At 42.5% G+C, this 12,003-nt stretch overlaps 1 protein-coding gene across 1 annotated transcript in view; it reads right to left on the bottom strand.

Annotated features, from left to right (window-relative positions):
* Positions 1-12,003, bottom strand: part of LOC104962431 (protein sidekick-1-like) — a 19,001-nt gene that overhangs the window by 1,190 nt on the left and 5,808 nt on the right. Inside the window, exons 3-7 of the mRNA XM_010790870.1 lie at positions 8,130-8,325; positions 7,060-7,158; positions 5,630-5,821; positions 1,572-1,693; positions 915-1,027 (exon numbers count right to left, since the gene is read on the bottom strand). Of these exons, the coding sequence (XP_010789172.1) occupies positions 915-1,027; positions 1,572-1,693; positions 5,630-5,821; positions 7,060-7,158; positions 8,130-8,325 (722 nt within the window). The remainder of the gene's footprint in view (positions 1-914; positions 1,028-1,571; positions 1,694-5,629; positions 5,822-7,059; positions 7,159-8,129; positions 8,326-12,003) is intronic.

Genomic DNA, 12,003 nt, shown 5'->3' with positions numbered 1-12,003 from the left:
GAGTGTGTGTGTGTGTGTGTGTGTGTGTGTGTGTGTGTGTGTGTGTGTGTGTGTGGGAGATTGAGAGCACTTCTTAAGGCGTGGGTTTGAAACACAGACCAGTGCATCACTTCATCTATTGTCCCAATGGTGTCGCCTGTGACAACATAATCCCTGTGAGTGTACAACATGTGCACACACACATTGCGATCCCATTACAGATGAAGGCAGCGATACAGAGAGCAAGAGGCAGAGAGAGACTGAAACATACAGAAAATAAATTGATTGATTTAAAAAAAAAAAAAGGGAGAGAAGAGGAGGAAGTGTTACTGCTGTTCAGTGACGATGGATCACGTTTATAAACTCCAGGCTCCCCACGGCACTTGAGCAGGGATTAAAGTCACTCTTCCTTTCCCTTGTCTCTTCTCCCCTTTAATGCTCTCCGCTGCCCTTCCCATCTTCTCATCACCTTTCTTTTCCCCTGCCCTCATCCTTCTCCCCCCCGCTCCTTCCCTCTAGCTAGTTGCAGGAGGGTAATAAGGATCTGCATGCAGCAGCTGTGAAGGTGCTGACAAACAGAAAAGTCTCAGATGGAACTGCCTCTCCGTGTGTCTGTGTGATTTATCTAACTTCACCTGAGTCTTGCAATACTGCAGAAACTGGCGGAGAGTGAGATGTGTGTGAGTGAGTTTGTGCGGGTGTGTGTGTGTGTTTGCAAGTGGAAGCATTTGACTGTGTCCTTGTATGTGTGTGTGTGTGTGTGTGTGTGTGTGTGTGTGTGTGTGTGTGTGTGTGTGTGTGTGTGTGTGTGTGTATGTGTGTGTGTGTGTGTGTGTTTGAGAGAGAGAGAGAGAGTGTGTGTGTGTGTGTGTGTGTGTGTGTGTGTGTGTGTGTGTGTGTGTGTGTGTGTGTGTGTGTGTGTGTGTGTTGCTAACCTGTACTTGGTGTATGGAGAGAGGTCGGGAATCTCCACACTGTCCGCATCAGGCTGGTTGTCTTTCTGGTAGACAACAGTCCATATGTCCTCCTTTCTATCGTCCTTAACAACCTGTTCAAAAAGGATATTGTATGTTATAAGAACAGGTGGTGCAGTAATGACGTATTTTTGAAGACAGCCCGAAATGTAAGAAAAAAAAAGGTCCCGCACCAGAAAAACGTCTTGATATTGTTAATTATGCTTTTTAAGTCACGTGACTTTTAACCATATATAGAAGCTTCGGACATTAAGGAGAGGGAAAATACTGTCTGTCGTATTGCAAAGGTGAACATTTGTTAAGCATGTGTTAACCACAGCTCTTATTTCAGGCATCTGACCACAAACACGTGTGAATGCTGTTGGACTTCAAATCAGGGGGTAGCAAGTTTGAGTCCCACTGCAGTCAGCATCAAGACACTTCACCCCAAATTGCTCCTGTGGGGATTGCCCACAGTACTGAATGTATGTAAGTCACTTTGGATAAAATGAATACCATTGACTGAGAAAAAAGGGAACTGGAAGTGTTAAAATGTTAACTAATTTATCCGTTTAAGGACTTAACATTTTCAGCCAAGTTTTACAAAAAGTGCAGAAACACTAACAAGGACACACACACCTGGCCTTCTACGATCCATTGCGATATGCCAGTCTTGCCATCAGAACCAGGGCGAAACCGGAGTGTTGCTGTGCGAGGGCTGATGTTGGAGATGACTAAGTTAGATGGGGAACCAGGAAGCTCTGCAGATAGAAAACAAACAGAATACTGCTTTATTCAAAGCTACAAGATTAAGATTCAACTTATGTAAACAAAATGGTTTCTCTGCATTTGACCCATCCTAGTGTTAGGTAGGAGCAGTGGGCTGCCATTATGTACGGCACCCGGGGAGCAGTGTAGGAAACGGTGTCTTGCTCAGGGACACCTCGGGAGCACTTGGTCTTTCCGGGACTTGAACTGGTGACCTTCTAGTTGCCAAGCCAAGTCCCTATGGACTTCGCCACCACCGCCAGCAAAGAACAAAGAACTACATATAATTGTGCTATCATGCAGCTAGTACTTGGAGGTCACTTTTCTCCATATGTATTAAGCATGTTATGTATTCTTACAGGTAAGTACAATACCATTATTGGACAAAAAACCGCAGGATTTAGCACTTATAATACTGTTATTTGTGATGTGTGAATAGTTGACTGCTGGTGCTGCTGCAGCGAGGTGCCATTAGCATTCAATTTGAAATAAAAAGGTTTTGTTCAAGCAGAGAAGGACTGCAGCATCACAGCATGGCACACTCTTTCAAACGGACCAATCAAAAGCAATGAAGAAGACAAATAATGTTTTATAACGACAGTTCAATGTAGGGATAAAAATAGGTACATTGCCAAAACTCATAAAAATAAAACTGCAACATGGCTCATCAGTAAAACACCTGCAATACAAATTGGTAACCTAATGAGAAAAGTCCTGTCGCCATTAATGACTCAAATATAAAGGCTTTAAGTTAGAATGAGCCAAGAAAATGCTTCCAGTCCTTTTTAAAAATGTCTATGGGCCCTTGCTTGGCCATGAAAAGGAAAATAAGAGATTTGTTACACAGAGGAAAAATGTAAATTTTACTTAAGTACGGCCACTTATGCCACAGCTGAATAGCTCTCTTGGTCAAAGCAATTTAATTCATATTTCCAAGGTCAACAATACAATACAGAGAGATAAATCTGAACACCAGTGGAGGCGAGACGTGAATGAAATGCACAGTTCACTAAAATACATCTAAGGCTGTAAACGTTTTGAGTATGCAGCAGGGCTCATACATATGGGTTCATTATTCTTATTCCAACATTCTTCCATCTCCGTGGCAATAGTGAGTGAAAGCTAGGAACCGTGCAAAGTGGCTGACCAGTGATGGCAGCCTGAATGACATAACCACTCTGGAGAGAAAAGAGAAGCTAAAAACATGTGAGCGTTTGGCTTAGAAACCCCCTCAATCCAGAATGTTTTGTCCATTTCAAGGTGCATCTGGTTGACTGACTGAAAAAGTCGTTCCAAACCCAATACATCTAAAGTATAAAAACATGTCCACACAAAGCTGACAAAATACTATTTTTTATCTTCCAGTTCCCATCCTCCCACAAAGAAATGTTATTAAAATGCAGAAAACATCAACTTATTTCTTTCTAAGATAATTACGACAGCGGCTCTTCTTCCTCCGCAGGCTGAGGAGGTTCAACACGGACTCCAGGATACTCTGCAACTTCTACAGGTGCACCATAGAGAGTATCCCGACTGGCTGCATCACGGCGTGGTACGGCAGCTGCACCGCCCTCAACCGTAAGGCTTTACAGAGGGTGGTGAAAACTGCACAGAACATCACCAGGACGGAGCTGCCATCCATGGAGGACCTTTACTCCCAGCGGCTCAGGAAGAAATCCCTCCGGATTATAAAAGACCCCCATCACCCCAGCCACAAACTGTTCAGTCTGCTGCCGTCTTGCAGGCGCTACCGCTGCATCCGGACTCACACAGGCAATAAGACTGTTAAACACCTGAACTGTTGAAACAAAATCTGTTAAACACCTGAACAGTTGAAATAACATCCCTAATATTCATCTAAATGCTACTTAAAAATGATTGAAAGATTATTTATCTATTTACCTATATATCCTATTTCAATAACTTGACTAGACTCTTATTGCACTATTTCAAACTATTTTTCTTTTTGTATTACCATTTACTATTTACTTGCACTATATATTTTTTTATCTGTGTTTTGTGTTGCTCTGTTGGAGAAGCCTGTGACACAAGATTTTCATCGGCACAACTACACTGTAGCTATGTTCGTATGACTAAATAAAGAACCTTGAACCTTACAAATCAATAAATAGAAGAAAAATAATTGTAAATCGAGTTATTAAACTTAATGTACAAAGAAAACGATGGTAGTATTATTGGTGCAGTTTGTCCCTTTGCATGTGCTGCTAAACATCATTGCCTGAACGTTTGAATAGTTTCTTTTGTCACATTCACGCTGAGAGCTGCCTTCAATTTGGTCAACAACAAGCAGCCCGGAGGACTTTTATTATTCTAAATTATTTCCCCACGGTGGTGAGTTTTTCTTTTATTGTAAACTGGAATAAATCAAAGTAGAATAATAATACGTTTTGTATGCACACTTCAACCAGAACTAAATATTCCAATAAAAGGTTTACAACTCCACCTTTCAAATGCCACACACAATTTACAGCTGGCTCTGAATGGACTTCCTCCCTGACTGCATCGGTCAGGCAGGCAGCACGTTGGACGACTGAGTGTGGGCTTGAATCCTGTTTTTCTTTTTAAATGATGTCCAAACAAATGAAAAACATGACTCCAAGTTTCTGTTAATGAGATTTGCATAATCAAGCATCATCACACTCCACTTTGCTCTAAATTGTCTCACTCATCACAAGCCCGAGCACTTCAGACCCTCTCTCCAGCCACTCCTCTCCACTGTGTTGGTTGACACTTTGTATCCCTTCATGTTGTAAGTGCGGCTGTAATCCATCCCGCTGCAGCATCACAAGCATCATATTTGCTGAACATGGCAGAATAAAGATGTAAAGCCAGTGTTTTCAATCAAAGGCCGTTTGTTGTAACGCGCCACAACACTGGAGGCATCAGATAGATTATATAGAATCTTTGATTTCTTTGTATATTAAAAAGAATACATAACATGACTCTGTTATTATGGAAACCATTGAATATGTATTCCGGATAGAAAGAGGAACATGTGAGCAACAAACGACAAATGATAGCTTTCAGCCACTATTGCTCTGAAAGTGCATGCAGCAAACTTGTAAAGGGTTATAATGTGGACATGTTGATATCAGCTGCCTTGCTCAGATGAATGACAAAACTCTCTCTCTCCATGAATTCATGAATAAATAAACAAGACAAGAATCTATGCTGGGTAGATCTCTCTTTTTCTCTCTCTCTTCTCTTTCTTTAGTTCTTTTTCCTAATATCCAGTCCTCCGTCTTTCCTTCAGTCTTTTGCTTTCATGAATTAATGAATAACTTCAGAATCTAAGAAATGTCTGTATCCATCTTGCTTTCACTTTTTCTGCTTTTATTCATAAATTAGTCATCAGAAAATGTTAGGATAAAGATTCCGCCGTACGAGCAAAGTTGTTCTTTCCTTTTCCTCCTCTTCCTCTCAGTCAATTTCTGAGGGACTAGGTTCTTGTGTTCTTGGGATATGCGTTTTCCTCTGTTCTGTCCTTGTTGTGTTTCTCTATCTACTCTTCTTCTTCAGCCGTGCTCTTTGATTGTCTCTCGCCCTTTCTCTCCCATCTCTGCATTCACTCCACATTGCCATTTGCAGTTAATCAGCACTAATAATAATGATCGTAACTTGGCCTAAGTCCAATCGTGCAAACTCATCATGAACACAAGCATGGCGTGCACATGGAGTACACACATTACACCACACACCAACACGCTCTCAGATAAGCTGTAAATGACTAACTTAGATGTGACAGTGCATGTGAAAGTGTGTGTTGCTTGTGTGGGTGATGATTCATGGATGCACAATAACAGCCACTTATCTGCCTGAGGAAAGACAATGGCATCGAGCGAGATAATAACTCATATTTACTCTGCTACCCGAACACAAGAGAGAATCAGAGGGAGTGTTTATTGTACCTGGTGGGACTCCAGTGGAGATGGTGGAGGGTGTGACCACGCCCCGTCCTGCGGCAGTGAGCGCGGCCACCTGGAGTGTGTACAGTGTGGTGGAGGTGAGGCCAGTCAGCTGGTGCTGCAGGGTGGAGTTTGAGAGTGTGCGTTCCACCCGACCCGACTCTACGCCTGGCACTTCCCACCACAACACGTAGCCTGTAGGGTGTAGAGCACACACTGGGTTAATAAAGGTGAACATAGACATGAGCGGACATGTGTGCACACAAACACACGCACACACAGTATAATGAAAGGTTCAGAGCCAAAAAGGAGGAAGAGAGGGAGGGAAGGGTTACTACAGAGAAAATCCCCATCTGTCCGTACACATCTTCACAGTCATGCATCACACTCCACCACCTTCAATTACGTGTGTGTGTGTGTGTGCGTCTGTGTGTGTGTGTGTGTGTGTGTGTGTGTGTGTGTGTGTGTGTGTGTGTGTGTGTGTGTGTGTGTGTGTGTGTGTGTGTGTGTGTGGGATGCCACTTGTAGGTAAAGCCCTGAAGAGGGTGAATGGTCCCTCATCTGTCTCTGTGCTCACCTGGAGCTGGACGAAAGCAGGTTGAGGAGAAAAGAGTAAATGTGGAAGGTGACCTTCATTAAATAACTGTTTCCACCCCCCCCCCCTTACACACAATGTGTAAGCACTCTGTAAAGCCGCTGTTACACTGTTACACTGTGATCTTGTTGTGTAGGTGCCTGATAAATGTCCGGCATGGTGCGGCCATGTCGACAGCACACACATACATAATAATGTATGCATAGTACAGACCATGATACAGACACACACACAAAATGTAGTGTAATCGCAAAATTCACAGCACCATTCTTTGAACAGAGCTGTGGACGAGCTGAGGAGAAAAACATTTTGGGAGAAAAGTGCCTTAAGCTCTGTGATGCGCCACACAAACAACCACCCTGGGTGTTGGGATGCGTGGGATGAGGGCATGTTGGAGATAATGTGAGAAGACAAGCTGCAGAGAGAAGGGATTAGCTGATGATGAATCAGTTGTACACATACAGTGTCAGAGACAAGGGGTTTTATTTAGACACTAAATAAAAGACTAAGTGAAAATTTCAGAAGAAAATATAAAAGTTTTAGGCTTCCTTGCTCACTGCTGCCTCAAGGGGATGCTTGCCGCTTTTTCAGTTCAATTTGTTATTCTCCACAGTGTTTTGGTCCACCTGTGAAGAATCCTTTTTAATTGGAAACGCTGGGCACATAATGTTTTATCATTGTGCATTTTACTTTCTGGCAAAAACATACTACCTTAATTTAAGCTCATCTTACCACAGCTGTTAGGGAGACTGAAAATAATGTCTTAAAATGAAAGTTTCTTGATTATAGAAGAAAGATGGAGGTGGTGGAGGAGTGCATGAGTGAAAAATGCTTTTACCGGTGATGATGCCGTTCTTATCTTCAGGCTCCGCCCAGCTGACTCTGAGAGACGTGTCCAGGATTTCAGTGAAGCTCAGGTGACGAACAGGTCCAGGTGCTGGAAAAAACATACATCAGATTTAATGAGTAATATTTTAATGAAATCAGCAGTACTGTTTTAGGAAATCATGCCATCCACACAAAGCACACAAACCCATTGTATATGCAGCCCATTAATTTCTGCCCTTCAACTCACACACCTCCTAATCACGTCAGCATTGACCACCACTCACACACATGCAGTCAGGTGCAAGCATGCCTGTCATTTCTCATTTCATGTAGTGCTCTCTAACCACTCTCCCTGCAGAGCGATTAAGCTATTCATCTGAGACATTCAATAACACTCACACACACACACACACACACACACACGGAAAAAGCTATCATCAAGCAAGAATTACACCCACCGTTAACCCTGAAACCCGCCCAGCACCCAATCAATACCAGTCCATGGCGCTGTGAGAGTGTGTGCGTGTGTGTGTGTGTACACACACGTCTTCTAATATCCCTTTCCCACTCGATAATTGCTGGTTGGTAATAATTGCTTGTCGGTCTGGCTATAGGCTATTGTGTTTATTTGATGGTGCGACTGTGTGCATGTGTACTTGCAACTGGGAGTGGCAGCTATTATGTTTATCCATGGAACAGTAGGCTATAAATACCAGTATGCCTGGAAACATAGAAATGATTTCCCTTTAAAGAGAGACAGTCGAAAAAAAAAAAAGGGGGGGCAGCTAAGAACAAAAAGATTAAAAAGTAGACTAAAGAAAGTATGAGCCTGAGAGAAAACATTGTGTTCACAGCTGTGACTCACACTGATACAAAACAGCTGGACTGAACGCAGAGCAAATCAAAACACTTTCATTATTATTCACAGGAGAGGCTGATGGCGTTCTTTTTCTTCTGGCTTTATTCACATTGAAGCATGAGTGGGTGTTTGTGTGTGTGTGTGTGTGTGTGTGTGTGTGTGTGTGTGTGTGTGTGTGTGTGTGTGTGTGTGTGTGTGTGTGTGTGTGTGTGTGTACTCACTGTCCTCATGTGTCTGCAGCAGAATGGGGGAGCTTCTGGGGCCGTCTCCAGGTGTTGTGAAGCAGAGGGTGGAGCCAAAGTACCAGTTGAATTTCTTCAGTCCGCTGACCAATCCCGTGTGGCGAGAACCGGGGTAGTCCGGGGTGATGGTTACCACGATAACCTCCTCTGGAGACTTCTCTGGCCACACCAGCAGCTGTGTCGAGTGAGAGAGATGGTTAGTGGAGATGTCTAGGTCAGTAGCTGCTGTAGCTCAGTCTGTAGTGACTTGTCTTGGGTCGCTGGTTCAAGTCCCAGTAAGACGTGTCCTTGAGCAATGCACCAAATCCACAACTGCTCTATGGCGCCATAAAACATGACAGTTTTCTCTGACACCGCTCCATAAAGAAGATGCATGTGTTTGAGCATGTGTGCATTCAGACCTCATGTGTATAGGTCCTGTGCATGTGTGTACTTGTACTGTCTATGTTCATACTAACAGACAGACCACAGAAAGTGGCTGCTTCTTCGATAATCCATGACAGTTATGAGTTTGTTGCACAGTATATATTGCAGATATCATATACACATTGATTCATCGTTCATTTTTTGGAATAGTCTTAGAGTTTGTGTGCAGTGAGGCGAACAGTTGGAAGTGATAGGATGAACACACAGTTAATGACCATGAAGCCATTCACACACTTGTTTGTTTTTAATATTATTATACTTAAAAGCCTTGCAAGCTACATCATTTGTGCGTATTTAGTTCACATGCCTAAACTAATGTTTCACACAGTGACTTTAAGTTGCAATAGTCAGTCAGTTATTTTGTTTAGTCATTATTTTAATCAAGCAGTATTAGCTTGAGGCTACCAGGTCCAAACATTGTTATTCAGGCTGCGTTTCTGAGACAAAACTTCGTACCAGTTAGAGCTATTGTGAATCTTCTTATGAATCAGGCTGATTCCCATGGGTTTATGTCATTAAAGTTTAAAATTGCCCAATGCTATTTACACATTTTCAAAATGGCAAAACAATAGTCATGTTTCATTTCCGCTAAAAGCTTTCTGCGCTCCAAATATATTAAAATGTAAGCATTTATTTACGTATGAATTTAGCACTTTACATAAATTCCTGCCAAGAGGCCATTATCAGTCATAACAGCATCTGAAGTTTGATTATTAGTTCGACTAAAGGCCTAATGAAAAGTGAATTTGCCTGTGTTGTGAGTCTTGATTCATATTCAGAACCACAATAGTTTGGTTTGCATTACTGCTTTATACACAAAAACAACAGGGAAAAGCACACACTTACATATTCATAATGAGAGATAAGCCATGGGCAAAACTGTGTGTGGCACAATATTTATAGTTCCTAGTTAGACATTAACTGGCTAAGATGTGAAGTTTTCATCAGAATAATGCAGTGCAACGGGTTAGAGGTAAGCAAAAGAGCTGTTTATACAAAAGCTGCATTTAATTATAGAATTGAACATGTCTTTTTAATAGCATACTGTTGGTTAGACATTTACATTCATTAGCAGTGCGTTGCCGTCGGGATGCAAAGCAAAGCCTCTGTTTGTTTCTGAAAACGCTGACCTGTATGCACATTGTCTGAATACTGTGTTCCCAATGCTTTGCAAACACCACGACCGTCCAATTTGTTGTCTTAAATCTTCACTGTGTTGTCAGCTACAGTGCATCCGGAAAGTATTCATACCCCTTAACTTTTTTCTCATTTTGTTGTTACAGCCTTATTTCAAAATGGATTAAATTATTTATTTTTCTCAACATTCCACACACAATACCCCATAATGATAAATAGAAAACGTTTTTAAAGAATTTTTCGCAAATGTGTTATATCACATGTACATAAGTATTCACACCCTTTGCTTTGACACTGAAAATTGAGCTCAAGTGCATCCCGTTTCCACTGATCCACCTGTAGTAAATTCAATTGATTGGACATGACTTGGAAAGGAACACACCTGTCTATATAAGGTCCGACAGTTGACAGTGCATATCAGAGCACAAACCAAGTCATGAGGTCCAAGGAATTGTCTGTAGACCTCAGAGACAGGATGAAGGCACAGATCTGGGGAAGGGTACAGACAAATGTCTGTAGCATTGAACGTCCCAACGAGCACAGTGGTTTCCATCATTTGCAAATGGAAGATGTTTGAAACCACCAGGGCTTTTCCTAGAGCTGGCCGCCCAAACCAAACTGAGCAATGGGGGAGAAGGGTCTTAGTCAGAGAGGTGACCAAGAACCCGATGGTCACTCTGACAGAGCTCCAGTGTTCCTCTGTGGAGATGGGAGAACCTTCTAGAAGGACAACCATCTGTGCAGAACTCAACAAATCAGGCCTTTATGGTAGAGTGGCCAGAAGGAAGCCAAAGGCACATGAAAGCCCACATGGAGCACCTACAGTAGAGTACTCTCAGACCATGATAAACTAAATTGTTTGGTCTGATGAAACCAAATTTGGCCTGAATGCCAAGCATCATTTCTGTCTGGAGGAAACCAGTCACCGCTCATCACCTGGCCAACACCATCCCTACAGTGAAGCATGGTGGTGGCAGCATCATGNGTGACAGGCTTGTAAGGTCCATGCATGAACACACACACACACACACACACACACACACACACACACACACACACACTTGTGTTGCTAGCTGACAGGTGGTGCATGCTCAAGGAAATACAAGCTTACCCAGCACAAACAGGCCCAGTAGGCTTAGCACATCAGCAGGAGCAATTGGAGTACTTATGCAGAAGCTAGCACTATTCAGACCATGCAACATCCATCTTAAGGATCAAAGGGCACAAATTCTGTTTGTACCTTGAAGAAACCAATATCATTTATTTTACAGTGTGTCCGACATCACTGCTGCAAACAACAGGGATTGGTCTGTTCAAACTGGCATGAGCTGAGATGGATTAAACATCTGATGATTTATAGCTTTACTAGAATAAGACTACAAGGATAAAACTATGATAGGTAGGCTACTGTTAGGCTAAATGCAAATGTCAGTGGTTTAACTTGAAATCGCTAACATGTTGATGCTATTTAATGTTCATCAAGATCATCATCGTAGTTTAGAAGCTACGATTAGCTATTTAACAGTAAACATAAAAGACAGCCGAGACTGATCAGTTCATTAATATGTGCGCCGAATTTCAATGCAATCCATTCAATAACTCAAAACCACAAATGTCAACCTCTAGGCACATGCATGCTCGCACACATACATGGGAAGAGAAATAGCACACCAACATTTATGTGCAGTAATCATTGCTGTAAAAACAAAAAATCTCAGCCAACCTACTGTTTTGAACTCCAACATAAACCTCCAGCTCAGGCCCCATTAACCCATCTAGCAATGATGGCTAAATTGTCCACAAGCTCTCAGAGGCCAGCCAGGATGTAATCAAAAACAGACGGAATAATCAACAAAAATGCTCTCTATTCCGGTAAGGATGTCTCCCAAAAGCACATGAATTACATTGAAGCAGGCACTGGGACTGTGAATGATGTTGGGCTACGGGCACCAGCCAAGTCACTGTCTCCCAATGCCAAGTAAGGGGATGCCAGGCACTTCCTGCTGTAAACAATCTACCCACAGACAGAGAAAGAGGGGAGGAAACCTCTGAATGAGAAACAACAGGAGACGGGAGAAGTCCCAGTTGCTCAATGAAAATTTGTCCTGTGAACAAATGTGCTCAATTTGTCAGACAAGCTACCGTAGTCATTTGAGGGAAGGTGTGTGTGTGTGTGTGTGTGTGTGTGTGTGTGTGTGTGTGTGTGTGTGTGTGTGTGTGTGTGTGTGTGTGTGTGTGTGTGTGTGTGTGTGTGTTAGGACTCTCCCGAATACCATTTTTCGAGCTCCGG

The sequence above is a fragment of the Notothenia coriiceps genome, unplaced genomic scaffold (genome assembly GCF_000735185.1).
Source record: "Notothenia coriiceps isolate Sejong01 unplaced genomic scaffold, NC01 NC01_scaffold00001471, whole genome shotgun sequence".
Lineage (NCBI taxonomy): Eukaryota > Metazoa > Chordata > Actinopteri > Perciformes > Nototheniidae > Notothenia > Notothenia coriiceps.
The sequence above is the reverse complement of the archived record's forward strand: the minus strand, read 5'-3'. Positions and strand labels throughout refer to the sequence as shown.